The sequence below is a fragment of the Piliocolobus tephrosceles genome, chromosome 2 (genome assembly GCF_002776525.5).
Source record: "Piliocolobus tephrosceles isolate RC106 chromosome 2, ASM277652v3, whole genome shotgun sequence".
NCBI classification, from domain to species: domain Eukaryota; kingdom Metazoa; phylum Chordata; class Mammalia; order Primates; family Cercopithecidae; genus Piliocolobus; species Piliocolobus tephrosceles.
In genome coordinates this window covers 16,258,238-16,277,004 of record NC_045435.1, presented here as the reverse complement: position 1 = coordinate 16,277,004, position 18,767 = coordinate 16,258,238, and the positions used below count along the sequence as shown (strand labels likewise).

Here is an 18,767-nt window from a genome sequence, read left to right as displayed (position 1 = left end):
TTTCCCAAGTCCTGGAGAAATAACACCAAAACAAGCCAGATCTCTTCCTGTCCTATTGCAGCTTATAGGCTAATGGTCTGAGGCTCAAGAATCCATAAAGCATTATTTTCTACATCTACATATCAAAAAGCTAATATTTAAGAAGAATAAAAAGATCGAAAATTAATGTTTCCACACATCTCTTTTGAAATAGTTCTATCAGCTATATGCCCTAACTTTTAGCTTCAAAGTATCAATTCTGATTGAGGCTTATTCCTTAAAGGTAGTAATAAAACTATAAGACACCTCCAGCTCTAAGTTCAAAACTTGTAGTTCAGACAAACTAGTAGAGTTGGTAGAAAGCAGAACATTGGCTAATTAATTTTTGAATTAGATATTTCTTGTGATGTGCTTTACATATGTGTCATTACTGACTTAAATGTTAAAAACTAACACACATAATTGGAAAAGGAATCTATAAACTCATATGCACACTCATATGTCAGTGTATGTGTGTGTGTGAGAGAGACAGAGATCGTTTTATTACTGTTAATATATTTGGCTTAAAATGTATAATGTGGCCTCTGAGAATAATTATTTCAAGTAAATAACATCACTATAATTTAAATTGTTGGTTTCTTTTTTTAAAAAAAGGTGGAAAAGTAAAGCTTCTGTAAAAGCTATTGATATAAAATGATTTTAAGTCAACCAAGTAATTCCTGTTTTTCTTGAGGAAGAGAAAGGAATGAAACAGGGGGGAAAAAAGGGCTATTATACAGTAGAAAAATCTTATCTGCACTCAAGATGCTCCTTAGAAATAGAAAATAAACTCTGATTCAGACTTGTTTTCACCCGTTTTTCTCTTTGCCTCCGGTTGCAAAACCAAACTCTTACTACTTCTTTCTCCAGATTCAGTTCTTCAGCCATCCGCATGATCTCTTGAGAAGAAGGTTTATTGTGTTCTCCAAAGTGTCTCTCCAGAGCATCTTTAGCAGCAATGCTGGGGTGGGGTGGACATAGGGGGTGAAATTATGTTGTTTTTAGTGAAGTTTGTGGTGGATCAAAATTAAGGTAGGTTGAATTTCCTAAATATTAACATGAAAAGGAAACTAAAAACTCTGAACACACATGCAAGACACTTTAACAAGGAAAAATGTATAATTTGTTAAATGTGTAGATGTTTTGTCTTACGCAAGGTAGAGTTGCACCAGAGTCACAGAAAGAAAGAAGTAAGGGACCCAGGCTTTCTATGTTTATCCCACTTTGTGCCACCAGAGGGCACTGAGTTCTTGAAAAGGAAATGAAGATGTTCCTAGACATTTCTAAATATCTCCCCAAAATCATTTAGGGCTGTTTTCAATAAAGAAAATCGCTAGTGAACAACTGACCAACCAAAACAAAACCTGTCTTTTAGTATTTCCTAAGCATGTCTCACAGAAACTACAAAAAGATCAATGAACAATCTTTCTGGGTTGAAATGCAAGAGGTCATGTTGAACTTTAAGAGACGGAAACACTGATTACTAGTGTCACATTTTTAAATACTACAGACACCATGCATACTACATTGCCAGAGCAATAAGTTATATCTAAAAGGGGAGAAGATATGGCCACTCTCTTAGAAATGATTGTTTTCTTTCTGTTTATATTCATAATTTCTGGAGCAAAAGTGTTCTTGAATCAAACAATACATAATTTTCCATCAAATGTTAAAAATTATTAGCTCTCCATTTCTCACAGTTATTACATTATTTTTTTATAACCCATCCTGTTTCTTCATTAGACTGTATTTACCTATTTTATTTTATTTTATTATTTTATTGTTTGAGAGTCTCGCTCTGTTGCCCAGGCTAGAGTGCAGTGGTGCAATCTCGAATCACTGCAACCTCCGCCTCCCAGGTTCAAGCCATTCTCCTGCCTCAGCCTCCTGAGTAGCTGGGATTATGGGCACCCGCCACCATGACCGGCTACATTTTATATTTTTAGTAGAGACAGAGTTTCACCATGTTGGCCAGACTCGTCTCGGACTCCTGACTTCAGGCCCGCCTTGGCCTCCCAATTCACCTTACATTTATATGTTATGTTACACCTGCATTACACTCAAATGCTCATTCCATTTATAAAATACCAGTTTCGTCCTCAGTAACTTTTAATATAAAGAATACCTTATAGTTGTTCTTCGTTTTCTTTTCCTTTCATTTGCTCCCACTTTTTCATTGTACAAAGCTATAATGTGGAAAAGAGAGATAATTACAAATACAAAGTAGACTTTTTATAAAAAAACTATCTGATTTGGATTTCAATTTGTTTTCATAAAACAATGCAAAATAAAAATGCCAGACATTTTTGTCTTAAATTTTTGCAGTCTAAGTCATTTTCTATTACAGACCTTAGTGAAAAATATCAACGCAGAAATAAATGTTAACCTCGCAAAGACACTTTCTACAAATAATATCCTCACTTTACTTTTGTTGGAATGCTTGCTGTAACTACTCTCAAACCTCACTGTTTATCCAGCTCTGACATTTGTATGAGTAGATAATTTTATCTCATTAAGTTGCATATCTAGCAATTGCTTATATTATTTACTTGGAAGACTGGTGTGTGCAAATGTTTGTGTACACTAATATTGGGATGCAAATGTGATTCACATATAATTTCTCTAGTATAAAAGAGAGGAAAAAAATGGATGTGTAAAAAAATAAGCATTTTACCCCTTCATGCTAATGCCAACTTACCTTGTAAGCTTTCCTTATATAGCTTATTCTCTCCTCAATAAATTTATCTCCATACTTACATTGCCCTTCCTTTTTTGTTGTTGTTTTTAGTGTGATATAACAAAATGTTTATTTTTCATCTCAAAGAGAAAAGGAGGAAAAAAAAAATCCCTCAAACTTCCTGCTTTAGCATTAATCCTACTGATTGAAGCCATTATTTTTAGGTTAAAACATAGCACTGCCTTCAGAGACACAGTTTAGTACCTCCTACTTGCTCAGCTTCCTCCAGCCATTTGGATAATATTGCTTTCAGTTTGCATGCATTTTTAAAGCTGAGCTGCAGATTTTCAAATCGGCAGATTGTTGTTTGACTGAATTCAGAGCCATGCACAGCTGCCAGGGCCTCCCCAACATTTGTTTGGGTGTATCCTGTGAAGGGATAATAAAGACCATCAGCTCCAACTTTCCAAAAAATGTTAATTTTGGTTCATTGTCACACAAATCTTTGTATCTTTGTCAACTATTACATACTGTTTTTTAACTATATAGTCTTGGCAAATCAGAATTATTTAGTAAGATTCATTATACTTTGAAGTATTTGTCCAATACTTCAAAACATATTTCTTCTAGTTAATAAATTACTGTTATCTACTCATCGAAATAATTCAGATAGAAACATCTGCCATTCATAATATTTAGCCAGTGTTTAGGCGTATCCTAAACACTTTATAAGGCACTTGAAAATTATAGCTCTTTTTATCATTAGTGTTAAATATCAAATAATATATGCTCAAAAATCTTTAATATATTAACTATAATGCATAAAATATATGGTTATATATCATAAAATTTTTTATTTCAACTCTAAAAGATTCAATGATATTGTTGAAGGGTACTAGATAAAACTAAGAATTATTCTGCTTTCCCTAAAACCGTGTTTATTAAGAGGTTACGATTACGCATTTCACGTATACCTCTGAGCCCGTTTTATAGTTTTTGGTATTGCCTCTATCTTCAGATTAATGATCCTTATTGTTTGTCTGAAACATTTTTAGAGTACAGCTGAAATAATCAACATGTAATCTGAAACATTCACAGTAATATAAATAGAAAAATGAAAATGAATTTCACAAAGATTCCTACTACTGTGTTTACTACATGTAATAGCTACATATTATTTCAGGACCTAAGGCTATATACCTATATGTATAAAATGGTTGCATATGATGTCCATCAATAAATATTCTTATTAAATTACCTATGGTTCATTCTGCAAGTGCAGAGGTTTGAACTGTTATTTCAATCCATTGAAAAATATACACCACTTTATGCAATTTAACCAAAGTTAATTGTCATAGTTGTTTTATTTTAAAAACACTTCAATAGAAAATGAGCAAAGACTCTGAACAGATAGTTCACAGAGAAAGAAACAGAAATGATTGTCAAGCACATTAAATAATACACTTTATAATCATAATAAAATAAATTTTAAATGAAATGGCAGTGAAATGTCACTTTGACCTGTCTGATGTGCAAAGATCTAAAAGATTAACAGCGTATTTTTTCCTTCAACCACTATTTATTTATTTTGTGTTCTAGTTACACTCTTCTAGATGCTGGAGATATCATTAAGCAGAAAATAAAAAGAAATAGATTTTAAAAACTCATGCCGTTTTGGAGTCTATATAGCCTGAGGATGTTGAAAAAGATTCTCACGGTGACAGTAAAATTTGGTACAACTTCTCTAGAGACCAGTTTGACAACATCTATCAAAATTACCAGTACACATACTTTTGATCGAGCAATTGTGCTTCTAACATTTTTCCTACACATTTATTTATATGGATGCAAAATAACATTTATAGGGTTAATCATCGTGGCCTTGTTTCTAACAGTCAAAGATCAGAAACCACCTGAATTTCATCAGGAGAGGACTGGTCAAATAAATTGCAGTATATTCATAAAGTGGAACTTGACAGCTCCAAAAAGGAAAAAGAGCTCTAGAAAAATTACTACCGAAAACTTCAAAAAATACTTATGTTGGGCACAATACATATATTTGCATATATATTTGCTTATCTATCCATGAGCTATCATTGGAAAGATACACAAAGAACTAACAACAATGATAAACAGAAAAAACAAGCAGAATTACACGTCACTTACACTCTTTTGTACTTTTGGATCATATAAAAGTATGGCCTCACACATTTCACTACATATTAATATATCAATATGTACGGTTCAAATAAAATATAGCTAAAAATGGGCACTTCGAAACTAAAGTTGATGTCGGTAAGTTTTGAAAGAGTATTATTAATTTTAAATTATCTATTTAGGCTCTTAAGAAATTATCAATAAACAAAGGTTTTTGGAGGATTTCCACAACAATTAACTACGTCCACAGTACAGATGAAGAATGACAATCATCTTATACATTTGAGTAACATATAAGAGATTTAACAGCAATAAAGATTTGCAAACCAAGTTCTTTTTCCCGTTGCCTTTAACAAGCACATACCTAACTTAATTCTTCTCACTTTAAATTCATTGGCAAACTTTTCGAGTTCTCTGATTTCTGGAGAATCCATGTCTATTGGCTCTTCCACCAATTTACTTTTCCGCCTGAGTTCCTGCTTGAAATCAGCCGCTGTGGGGTCCTCTGCCAGGAGAGGCTGGTGTAAAGGAGGAAATCCATGACTCAAAGTGTGGTCAGGAAATTTATAAAGACAAGGGGTTAAACTACCTGTGAGTAAACAAAGAAATAAAATGAAAAAGACCAATTGTAATTCTTCCTTATTTCTATATAAGAAAGGATTTTACCTGATTTAGCCCATTATTCTGCTCTAGCCTGTCTCAATAGTTAAAAGGTTACCTTACATTCAGTCTTCTGAAGAAGGAGTCAAAGTAGCTTAGTAGAATTGAGATTATTTATCTTCTACCTTCTCCAGAGCAGCAAAACCAAAGATAGGGTTAGATAGGAAAGAAGCAGGGGACTGCGAATAACTAAAATAGAAACAAACAACTTCTCTCGGAAGTGTACATTTGCTATCATGTTTTTCTCCTAAATGACACCTATTCCTGGGAATCTGAGGTTGAACTCTAACCAGAATCTCTGCATTGAACTCTGTTTTCTTAATTCATTGAACAAATAATGGGTGATGTTTGTTGTACTCATGGCACTAAATGCTTCAGCTAAGTGCTATGCTGAGAAGTTTTCTTGTGATTGGGAAATTGATTTCACAATATAAAAATGCCCCCCTATTTAATCAGTAAAAACTTGACTTTATTAGGAAAAATCACATCTTTTTTAATTAAATGAAGGTAGGCAGAAAAAGGATGATAAGAATATAAAATATATTAATATGGCTAAATAGGCTTGAGGAATGATTCAACATTAACAAAAGGTAACCTCGAAAGTTCTATTAAAAAGTCACTAACAAGATTTCTTGAAAAATATACAATAGAATAATTTCTTGATTATTATTTAAGGAAAAGCAAAAATAAGTAGCAAGGAAGTTTGCGACTTTATATACGATAAGTAATTACCCATAAATGATAAAGCATTGGCTCTATTGAGTGGATACGTTAAAGCACAAAAAATGTAAAAAGGTCTGAAATTATTATACAATTGCTTCCAGACTTCCTTCTTCATTGGAAGAGTCTATCTCAGTTGGGAAGTATAGGTGAGAGAGTAGTATATAAGCCAAATTCCAACACATTTTGTTTCTTGTTTTCTTTATCAATGCATTACAATTTTGATGGACAAAGATTTTACTTCAATTTATATTAAATGACATGTCTAGTGTGCCTTCTGTATCCATGGGTTCTGCATTCATGGATTGATGCAACAGTAGATTAAATACATTTAAAAAATAAAGTAAAAAATAACAACACAGAAAATCATACAAATAACCCAATAGAGTATAACAATTATTTACATAGTATTTGCATTGATTTAGATATTATAAGTAATCTAGAGATGATTTAAAGCAGAGAATGTGCCTAGGTTATTTGCAAATACTACACCATTTTATGCTAGGGACCTGAGCATCCGAAGATTTCAGTATCCTTGGGGGTCCTGGAATCAATGTGCCACATATATAGAAGGATGATAGTGTAAGCAAGACATTTTTATACAAAAATATTGAGTAATTAATCATTTTCTTATAAGTGTAAATATTTTAAAGTAAATTACTATGGAATACACGCAATAATGATTCTTAGAAACTTACTGAAAAATATACATCAAGAGTTCATGCCACCTATAATTACTCTACACATACATTCTCAAGTCAAAGACATGAGTAATAGTATATTTTCCAGAATACATAAATCTTACATTAATATATCAATATGTAATGAGCAAAGAATACCGCAACTCAGCAAATTGTTGGTTTATATTATTTATATAAAGATATGTAATTATAAAGTGCACCCCATCTAAAAGGGTATATTATTTTCCTAAAGCAAAGTAAACATACAAATGAGAGATTAAACAAATCATCATAAAATAAATTTGTCTGCTTTAAAGCTGGGAAAAAGATGTGAAAGAAACTATTTTTGTCTTTAAAAAATTCCTGCTACTTTTACAAACCAAAATTATCCAGGTTTACTTTTGTAAAAGTCAGTTAACTATCCAGTTTATGCTTTATTGTGTGGCATCTTAATCAGCCCAGAGAACATTCTTAAAAACAATTTCACCAACTTTTATTATATAGCTTTTCTTCAAAATGTTTATTGCTGTGGGGTTCATTTTTAGCTTTTTATTAATTTTAGTTTTCTGCTAAATTAAAAGAAGGACTAATAGATGTAAAAAGAAAACTGATGACATTTATGTTAGCATCTATTTAATCTGATATTTATCTGAAGAGTTGTCTTGTGCTTATACTTTCAGAATTGATTCACACATATATTTATAAAACCTTCACTTCTTTTATTATTAAGGTCCATCAGGTATCACTTAATACATTTAATGATAAAATACCATGAGAAAGAGTACAAAGAAAAGCCAGGCTACTGTTAGATTTTGTGCATTTAACATATTTTAAGACACTTTAGATGACTCATTTAACCTATGTCAAATTATGTTTATCTTATATAAACAATTTGTGTGTTTTTTACATATGCATACTATAAGGTCTGAATTTGTTATCAAATTTTATTATTATTTGCAATTTCTCTTGCTGTTCATAATCATGTACTGCTACAAATCTTCTATGCAACACTTTGTGTTGCGTTAATTTCACATTTGTCATCATCTTTGTCTTTATACAAAAAAAAAATGAGTCAGGAAAGATATATATTTTTCACCATAATTTACAATGTAGAAAATTTAAGTAGAAAGAAATTAAATAACTTGCCTTCAGTGCCCAACGAATTAACTTTGCAGTTTCAACCAGAACTAAAGTCTAGTAAGCATTGCAGCAAGCCACATCAAAATAATTGCCTGGTTCATTTTCCAGGCAGTTTATACTCACTAAATTAAATAACTTCCCTTTAAAAGGTTTTCTCTGCATTTAAACACCTTTGGCTATTTTAAACAAATGCTTTTAGACAAAAAATATTACAATAAAATGTATATAAAATGTGTCATCCTTATTTCCATAAAATTATTTATTTATTTATTTATGCTTATTTATTCTTTATTTTTAGAGATGGGGTGTCACTCTGTCTCCTGGATTGGAGTGCAGTGGTAAAATCAGAGCTCACTGCAGTCTCGAATTCCTGCCCCGAGCCGTCCTCCCACCTCAGCATCCTAAGTAGTATCTACAGGCATGCACCACCATGCTCATCTAATTTTTTTAATTTTTTGCACAGATGGGATCTCACTGTGTTGCCCAGGCTGGTCTCAAACTCCTGGCTTCAAGCAATGCTCCTGCCAAAACTTCCTAAAGTGCTAGGTTTACAGGTATAAGCCGCAGAACCCAGCTACAAAAATTGAAAGGTAGTTTATACATTGTAAGTACTCTGGTGAAGTGGACACACAGGAGAAAACTTTGAATGGAATCCAGGAAAAATACACAGAAAATACCATTCTCCAAGGTTTGGCATCCAGAACAAGAAGCAAAATGTGTTGTGTGATACATTTTTTTCTTTTTTCCTTTTGCTTTTGGTTTTTTTTTTTTTTTTTTTTTTTTTTTTTGAGACAGCATCTGGCTCTTGTTCCCTGGGCTGGAGTGCAGTGTGCAGTGGTGCCATCTCGGCTCACTGCAACCTCTGCCTTCTAGCTTCAAGCAATTCTCCTGCCTCAGCCTCCTGAGTAGCTTGGACTACAGGCGCCTGCCACCACGCCTGGCTAATTTTTGTATTTATTTATTTTTTTATGTATAATTTTATGTATAATTTTTTGTTTAGAGACAGGGTTTCACCATTTTGGCCAGGCTGGTCTCAAACCCCTAACCTCAGATGATCCGCCTGCTTTGGCCTCCCAAAGTGCTGGGATTACAGTTATGAGCCACTGCACCCGGCCCACTTTTATTTTTCATTATATGAAAATATCTACAATTATCTGCAAGGTCACAGATTTCCTGGAACTAACTTCACACAGAATTTCATCACAACCATTTAAAAGAACAGCCAAAGTAACTTCTGTTTCTAGCATCTGAGACTGCATTTGGGGGAGTGTGGAGAGTGATTGGAGTGATACGTATAGCAATACATGTTTCAAATCGTTTTAAAACCTAGATTACTGAAAAAAGTAGAAATAAGATGAAAGATGTGGTGAGTCATGTGCAACAGAGGTCTCATCAACATTTTCTGAAACATGGATAAAGAAAAATTATCTTGAGGCCTGGACAGCACACACACACACATAGCTTGGAAGTGTTTGCACACCATAGTTCCAAATACATTTTCACGTTGAAGATTAATTCACCAGAGCCTTTCTAAATTGCTGTGTATGCACTTCTGTGTGACAGAGGAGGGAGAAGAACAGAGGTAAATCTTTTAAAGCAGGCAATGGGGGTCAGAGATAGGACTTGCCTTACTAGGCGCTGACTCAATGTACCATAGCATGGGGCAAATTGATCTTTGCAGCATGTGGTTAGCTTACAACATCATCTCAGGTTACTGGCTTGATGCCTTAAAAAAACAAACAGGGGAAGCAGAGGGACACAGTAAAATACGCCACCCTGCTGTGCTTGTAACACGCACAGGAACATGTATCTGAATATTTGCATATATTCCCCTGTGTTCCTTAGGCATAAAAATTCAAAGGAAATTATATACTTCCACTGTGATCTTTTCACTTGTGTGCATTGGTAAATCCTATCCATGTACAGCAGGGGCCCATTGCCTGTTTGGTTTAATTTGAAACGCCTATTTCTTTACATACAGCCTGTGACTGCTTTCCTGCTACAATGACAGAGTTGAATAGTTGCAACAAAGACTAGAAAGGTTGAGATATTTACTGCCTGGTTTTTTACAGAAAAGGGTTGCCAACCCCTAGTCTGGAAGTGAAAATACATCATGTTACTGCTACCAAAAGACCTTTCATGATGCAGAAGCAAAAGATCTTCCGAATTACTTGTTTCCTTAGAGTTGTTACAACCAGAACAATTTAGGGCCAAATAAAGCAAAGAACTAAGGAAAATAAGTAAATTAAGAGAAAAAAATTTCAAACGTCAAAAAATGAAAAGATGGGTTCCCAAATAGACTATACCCCCTGTCAATTGTCAGGCTGATTTCCACTTTGTGTGCAGCAAGAATATTTCCAGCCATAACAATCTTTTCTTTTAATATCCATTTCTCATCAATAAGAATTGGATGCTCATCATCTTGTTTAAGTCCCAAACTCTTGGGACTTAAACCCTGTTTAAGAGTTTGGGACTTAAACAAGGTTTTCGTTTTGTTTTGTTTTCCCCTTGAAATTAATTTTTAAAGCAAGGACTTTCACACCACTTCTTGGTTTGACCACTACATCATGTAAAGAGGGTGGGTTTAACATTCATCACAGTGAGGTTGATTTGCTGTTTCCACAGGACAGCGGAAAGGGTGAACCCTCAATGAGCTTGTTTCCTGAATTGTGCTCTGCTTCAGATACTGGAGAACAGAAACAATCTCTCAGAAACCCAAAAGTCAGGGTTGTGAGAACTCTTTTTTGATATTTTGTTTTGTTCTGTGTTTATCTAGGAGAGACTTTGAACAGCATTTGTCATTCTCGATTTTTTATTATTTGTACTGTAAGATGTTGAATTTGAATTCTCTAAGTTCTCAGGAGTGAAAGGACAGAAGGAATGTAGCTGCAAGAGTATCTGAAGAGAAGGTCAAAAGAGAAATCATTCTGAGCTGACACAAATTTGCTACTACTCAATCCCAATAGAGTTGTAGTACCCACCACCACTTAGATATGAAGAGACTGAAACTCAGAAGTGCTAAGTCACTTGAACCATGTTAGTAATTAGTTAATGGTATGGATAACTCAGTACTCTCAATTAGTCATTCTCTTTATTTTGCCTGCACCTGAACTCTTAGGTATGGTGAATTCATCTGATCATTAAAATTCTACCTACCAACCTGACAAAATATTACTTATAGCTCTTCTTTTCCTGTCAGTTATTAATTTAATGAAATGCTCAAACTAAATGTAAGCATCAGAGTATGGGTAATGACATAGCCATATGAAAATAATTTCGTATCTTTTAAAAATATAGTTCTTTCTGTAGCTTCACTTTTATATAGAGTATGTGACACCATGTCATTGGTGTTGTTAAGACACTTCTGTGGATTGTGTGGAAGTGGCTGATTTGATTCATGCCGTAAGACTTCTCAGAAAATTCAAATGACATAATCAGGTTTCTATTGTGTACTTTATACATTTCTCTCTTATTTACCTTTTCTCTTTTATTTCTGAATTGCTGTATTTTGTAACTCAATTTATGCAGGTTTACTGGAGATAAAGGCAGGAGAGTTCAGATTCTCTAAGATCTAATCTCTCATGAAGCAAATGCTAATACTGAATCATGTCCCAATATAGACATTCTGACATTTAAAGCATATCACATTTTAACAAAATTTTTGAGAGAGATTTAACAGTCCCTCTCAAAAATATTCAAATATCGGCCGGGCGCGGTGGCTCAATCCTGTAATCCCAGCACTTTGGGAGGCCTAGACGGGCGGATCACGAGGTCAGGAGATCAAGACCATCCTGGCTAACACGGTGAAACTCCGTCTCTACTAAAAATACAAAAAACTAGCTGGGCGAGGTGGCGGCGCCTGTAGTCCCAGCTACTCGGGAGGCTGAGGCAGGAGAATGGCGGGAACCCGGGAGGCGGAGCTTGCAGTGAGCTGAGATCGCGCCACTCACTCCAGCCTGGGTGACAGAGCGAGACTCCGTCTCAAAAAAAAAAACAAAACAAACAAACAAAAAAATTCAAATATCTTTTTGCTTGTGATGGTGAGTTTTTCTTTCAGTCGCAGAATATATTTAATTTTAGACCACAGCCATAGCTCCAGACCTCGGTGTAAGTCTCGTGCTCTTGATGTCACTAAGCCAGGGTTTTGAATCATTTTGAAAGGTTCTTCCGGGGGCCTTTTCGTTTTAATTGTAATGAGGAAGTGGTTCATGGCAGAGGGTTTGCTGAATTCCTGCTGGGGGAAACTTGTATCAGAAGGACATGAGCTGCCAACACTCTCCATGTGAACATCGGCATATTGGCTCCAGTCCTGGAAGCAGGAAGGGTGTTAGAATTCTGAGGCCAGCTGCAAACTCCCGACGCCAGCGGTGGCCCTCTCTGATTTGGCGGGGTGGGAGGTGGTAGCAAAACTATCTGACGGTATTTGGGCAAGAGATTATTGGCCGCCGGTCTGTGACTGGTTTTAATCTCGGTGCCAACCTCAATCAACTGGCAGGGACTGCCTCTGTGCTGGGTTAAGAGAGAAACTAACGACGTACCTTGGTTCCTGGGAGTTCCTGTAAATGAATTGTAAGGTCTTTCCGCCAGGAAACAGCAGCATGTGTTTGTCATTTCCTGTCTCCTAATCAAAACGTTGTAAAGGCCACAGAAAGCATTCCACCTGCACCTCTAGTAGCTAAACACATTTGTTTTACTACTTTATAATGAAAGTAGTTCATCATTGAGGAAGGCTATTCTCATTAACTATGAATACTATTTAAGCATGTTGATCATAAATAATCCATTTCCAGAGAGGAAGAAAAAATATGGCTTTATTTCTTAATTATTAAAAAAAAATCAGAATTTACAGGTCATCGTTAAGAACCCCAGTCTTCATTTAACCATAAATGTTAGGATACTGGTTTATTAAGAATGTTGCTTGATAGAATGTAGGAGAAACTAATATTTTCCTGGATTATTATTTTAAAGTTTTAATGTTTTATTTAGTCTTAAGTAGACAAATTTTGAGACATCAAAGGTTAAACAATTTAATTAAAATTAAACTATTTGCTCCATTTTACTTGAAAAATTATAGGAATAAATCAATATTTGAATTTTGCTTTTTTTTTTTTTTTTTTTTTTTTACTGCTTATCTGAATGATAACAAAACACAAGTCAGTTAGAAAAGATTTCCCTAATAGATGATTCCTTTATCCAAAGTTTCTCCCTCATTATCACACACATACACATGCACACACACATTTTCTCACACAGCTTTAGTTTGTCATCAATAAGAGTTCTTTTCAAAGAATTTCTTTAAAAATAAACCAACAAATGAAAATCCTGTGCATAATAAAACTGTGCACTTTTTAAAAATGATTAAAATCTTATGTGGCCATGCCATGAAATTAAGCAAGAATTTTTGATGAATAGATCTCATAAGCCAGATCTGCCCATTCCTCAAAAACTCTGCTTCAATGCTTTTCTAGAAGGATCAATAAACAGGTAGCTATACTTGATACAGTCATACTTTACTTATTTATAGGAGAAAAGTATGTAACTTCAATGATTTCAATCTAAGACTCATTCAGAAGCAATTCAGAAAGGGCTGCTAAAGCCTGAAACAGCTATCACTAAAGCCCCTGCCAATCACTCTTACCTTCAATCAATGTCTTATTTATCTTTATGGACCACATGTCCAGAAGGAATATAATGATGAGGGGAGGTGTTCTATACACCTGTGCTGTCTGATATGGGAATCACTAGCCACATGTGGTTATCGAGCACTTGAAATACAGCAAGTGCAACTGAGAAAGTGAATTTGAAATCTTATTTTATTTTACTTAGTTTACATTTAAGTTTAAACAGCCACATGAGGCTAGCAGCTACTATATTTTTAGTGAAGTTAAGCCTGCCAATAGCATCAAGTTACAATTAACAGTTTGACAATAGCGAATTTGAATAAAAACCATACAAAGCAAACTCAAGAAGCACAGCAGTTCAGGGACATGTGAGTAGGGAAATTAGGTATAACCCCTATGGTCTCTGCGGGTGTCACAGGAAACAAGAAGTGGTGATTTTTAACGGTAATTTTCAAAGTTAAGAAATCGAATTTCATGTCACACTCTGATCACAATTATTTCAGGCCCAGAAAATCCATCTAATTGTCCCCAAATACAATAACATGTAAAAGACAACTTTTCTTACCTGCCATCACTCCATAGCTTGATGGCTGGTTTCCATAATGACAGGAAGGAACAGAATAATGAAGTCCCGTTGCTGTGTTTCCCAACGTTGTCACCAAGAAATGTGTGCACAAACATTTAGGAGTTTGGATCAAAGACAAAATAGATGGGACTGGTAAGAAAATGTATAGGGATTCAAGACACATTCATTTTATTTCAAAAATACACATTTATGTGGTTCCTAAAGTTATATGCCAATATTTTTTCTCATTTTGGGTAAGTTCTCTGATGAATAGGTTAAAACAAGGGGGGATCAAAGTTTGTCTCATGTAATGAGATAATAAATCATCAAAACGAACTTCATTAATTATCCTGTGCTCTGTGCTGTGGCGACGAGTGCCTCATGAAGGGGTGACTGAGCAATTTGGACCTTGGCTTTTTGGGACTTGTAGAATTCTTGTAGGTTCTGTTCACTGCAAACATTGCAACTCACCGACTAGAAGAATAGTCCCTTAAAATTCTTGCGTTGCATGATATTATAAAGCAGTCTGTATGAATGAATACAGAAACTATCTCTTGAACACTGTATTTTTGCTTATTTGTCTGATGAATGTGTTTCATCCAGGTGGAAATGGCAGAGCAACTAATCTTTTATTAGATACAATCATAAAAATCTCACCAATTCAGAGTGCTATTAAAAACCTGTAACAATATATGATCTATTTATTTTGATGTTGAAACTATGAGGTTGTAAGTTGTCTGCATATACACAATTGATACAACCATTCTAATGATAAAGCTGGTCAAAAAATAAGTTCATTGATTGGGTGACTTAACATCCATAAAGCCATAAAGCTGTATATAAACGTAACTATTCATAAATGGTTGTATGCTTCAGGAAATCAATGTGTATTTTGAAAGTAAATTGGAATTATTAGACTTTTATTAAGTTTTAAACACAAAGCATCAAGTTGAAAGGGAGTGCAAAATAGTGACAATAAAACCACTGGTCAATATTTCCTTATATATTTTATTTTCTCAATTTTTTCCTTCATATTCTGAATATATTGGTTAGTTTTCATAAACATAACTATCTTCTTTAATAAATGAGATGTTATAAAGTACAGTTAGAATCCTTTGAGAATACCGATATACAATCTAGTGATTAAAGACATAAAGTAAAATATGTTATTTTAAAATAGAGAAAAATGTTTAATTTTTAAAAATCTGTATTCATTTTTATTTTATAACTAATAAGTCAAAAGAACTAAAGTCATTTTGCAATATAATGATTACATATAAAAGTCTTACTGTGCATTCCAAAATTAAACAAATTATCATTAAGCACATTTAATACTCAAGTGTTCCCATTTAAGTCACTGTTTCTGTAATAGTTCCTTAGACAATTAGATGGATATGATTAAAATTTCATTAAAATATTATAAATCAATGCTATTATAATTTAAAACATTTGTAGGTCACTTTTATTAATTATAATTCTTTTTTAATTTTAAGGCTTAAATAATGTTTGCGTTTCAGATTTTCGGAAGTTAACTACAGGATAGGCGAATTTACTAAATGAATTGTCACTTATTTTTAAGTAAACAAATGGCATTTTTAGCATAAAATTAGATTTTACTAGATTATTATCTCAATTCTGAATTTTATTTTCATGCTGGCCAAATTATCTTCAAACACAGAAATAATGTATTATTCTCATTATCCTCAATCTACAGGATGACATACTATTTAAAATATATGATTAGCTATGTGTTAATTGCTTAGATTTATTTATAGCATATATTTTTGATAAAAATTCTTTATTATCTTTTCCAAAAATGATGTTGGAGGATACTTCCTATATTACCCTTTACATTAAATTATAGAAATCTTTGGTGGATTTCCATAATTTAATTTAAAAGGTAATATTGAAAAATCTTTACATTAAATGATTTTACCAAAGTCTAAATATCTGACCTCCAGATTCTTTAAAATCCAGAAGATTGGTGCCAAACTTACACATATATTTAGAAAGTGCTTAATAATAATAAAAGATAGAGCTTAAATCCTTCAAATCAGAATATGAATGTATCACCTCTAATTTTGATTTCTAAATGTATATAATTTCATTCCTAAATATAAGGCAGGTTGCATTTAAAACAAATGGAATGTAAATATTATATTGTTATTGAATGCAAGAAATTTACTCAATTCAAGTCTCTGTCCATTTGTAAATCAACTTTAATACACTTTGTTACTGCATAAAGAATGAATACATTGGCAAAACATACGTATTTGGCTGATTGTGTTGAGCCTTTGAATTCTTAAGTTTAATTTTTGTTTTAAAAAGTTATGTGAGATAAATGTTAAAACATGCTTATAAGTGAGGTAAGTCTCTTCAGAATGCAATCTTGAGAAAATTTACCTTAGTTAATGGGCTTTAAATGCCAAGTTATTTGTGGCTATAATTTCTGTATCTTACGCTAAAAATATGTTAATTAAAACTCAATTATTTTATTCTATGAAATCCATTGTTGTTGATATTTGGATTTTTCTGCTGTGTTTAATATAAGGTTTATAGCTGTTTTTAGATAGTAGTAAATGTAATTTAACCACCAAATAAATCTTTAAGATAAAGAAGTAGCACCTTTTAAACATTACGTTATTTTATAATATTCATTTCATTTGCTCATTATTCTATAAATATTTCCATTAAATGGTTTTTAGATTTAAAATGTCCAAGTTCACTCTTTCCTTATGTAGAAAACAGATTTTCTTTCTCATAACAAAGCCAACAATGATTTAAATTACTATACTTACTAATATTTCTTTAAAAAATCTTTGGCATGTTGACTTTTTAGATATGCTTAATACTTACTTCACTTAAGACAAATTAAATTGGAGGGGTAAAATGAAAGAAGCAAAGAGATTTTTAAGTACCAAGATTCAAAGCATTCATTCTGAAATCTTTAGGCCCCGCCAGATGTAAACTGTCATAGGATGCAGTACCTGTAGACATCACATTGGTGGCATGGTTGGAGACTGGTAGACACTCGGCAGCACTGTGATGCATTATCAGAGGCAGGGTTGCAGAGGCGTCAGAATTCAGGGGTATAAAGGTATCAGCTGAAGTAAAAGCTTGGCAACTCATTCCCACAAGAGAGTAGAAAAATAAGGAGAACCGCTGCTCCCCAAATCAGAGTTTTACTATATTACTGTCTCAGAGGGCCGATTCAATTCTCACTACCTGCATATATACATCAGGGAGGCTCTGAGGCACCAGGAGGGTGCGCGCTAGTATTTATATTGCAAGGAAATCCCTTTATACATGTTAATAGTCTTTTCCCAGGAGTATTGCTTTATCAATCTGAACCGTCTTCCTTTTTTACCCAAACATAATCCATGGCAGAAAAATAAGCTGATTCTGGGGTATAGATGGAGGGGAAGGGAGAAATCTGAAACCTTATTTGACAACTTCAGTAGTTCAGACCTTTTAGAGAGGAATCAACAACTTTGAAAACGTGTCCCTCAAAAAAAAAAAAAAAAAAAATGCCACTGTAAACTGAAAAACAGTAGGTGACTTTTTGCTACTAACATGATTGCGAATGTATAAATATGAGATGTTTTTAAACAACTTCTCATTAAATCTGTGATATAACATGAAACGAAGTGCAGACTATTATACATAACCTTAAGAAACTGAATATTTAAGATTATATTGAGAGAAACGTATAAGACTAAATATGAGAAAATATGTTGTCAATTACTGATTCATACTCAACAATGCGCAGCTTTTACAATGAGATCACTTGGACTCGGGAAGGGGAACATCACACACCGGGGCCTATCACGGGGAGGGGGGCGGGGGGGGTTTCCTTGGGAGTTATACCTGATGTAAATGACTAGTTGATGAGTGCTGACAAGTTGATGGGTGCAGTACACCAACATGGCACAAGTATACATATGTAACAAACCTGCACGTTGTGCACATGGACCGTAGAACTTAAAGTATGAAAACAAACAAACGAAAAAAACGATGACAACCAATATAAGTTTTATTATATTAGAAGTGGAAAATTGGAAAAAAATTGGATAAAATGTAGTAATGATAGGTTAGTGCAAAAGTGATTGCAATAATGGCAAGAACCGCAATCACTATTACACCAAAGTTAAATACAAATAACATATAGGTAATTGTATCTTTACCTCGATTTCAGTTTACTCATCAAGAACCCAATATTTAGTAAGCTGTTACTAGATGCTGACAGTATTCTAGGTATTTATACAGTTATGTCATGCAAATCTCACATCTACGTGAGTTATGTACCTTGCCATTCTCACTAAGCTAGACTCTGCCAGAGGCTGAGATCTTGGTGGTTCTGCCACAAAGCCTGAGATAACCATAGTAGTTGCTAACTAGATGCAAACTTCTCACACAAAATATATTGACTTTATATGAGAATGAAAAAAAAAAATACGCTAGAGCCAACTATTTCAAAGATAAATATCAGCATCAAAATTTTACAAATTATGAGTATATAATGAGTAAAT

General features: G+C 33.7%; 1 protein-coding gene across 2 annotated transcripts; it reads right to left on the bottom strand.

Moving 5' to 3' along the window:
- Positions 1-275: 275 nt before the first annotated feature.
- POU1F1 (POU class 1 homeobox 1) lies at positions 276-17,492 on the bottom strand. 2 transcript variants are annotated; one of them, XM_023216066.2, is made up of 6 exons: positions 17,226-17,492; positions 14,239-14,310; positions 5,217-5,441; positions 2,960-3,124; positions 2,144-2,204; positions 276-979 (listed from the first exon to the last, which is right to left on the bottom strand). In XM_023216066.2, exons 1-6 carry the CDS (start codon positions 17,365-17,367, stop codon positions 769-771), a joined length of 876 nt encoding a protein of 291 aa, XP_023071834.1. In that variant the 5' UTR covers positions 17,368-17,492; the 3' UTR covers positions 276-768. The 2 variants fall into 2 exon arrangements, with proteins under 2 accessions (XP_023071834.1, XP_023071833.1); XM_023216065.2 differs by having other exon boundaries at positions 14,239-14,388; positions 17,226-17,489.
- Between the last annotated feature and the right edge of the window lie 1,275 nt (positions 17,493-18,767).

Bases quoted from the DNA above. Each gene is read 5' to 3' on its own strand.
- POU1F1 (XM_023216065.2), bottom strand. From the start codon at position 17,367: ATGAGTTGCCAAGCTTTTACTTCAGCTGATACCTTTATACCCCTGAAT. The intron at 3,125-5,216 runs GTATGTGCTTGT...ATCCCTTCACAG, and splicing joins AGTGAGAAGAATTAAGTTAG to GATACACCCAAACAAATGTT. The intron at 2,205-2,959 runs GTACTAAACTGT...TCCACATTATAG, and splicing joins GGAAGCTGAGCAAGTAGGAG to CTTTGTACAATGAAAAAGTG.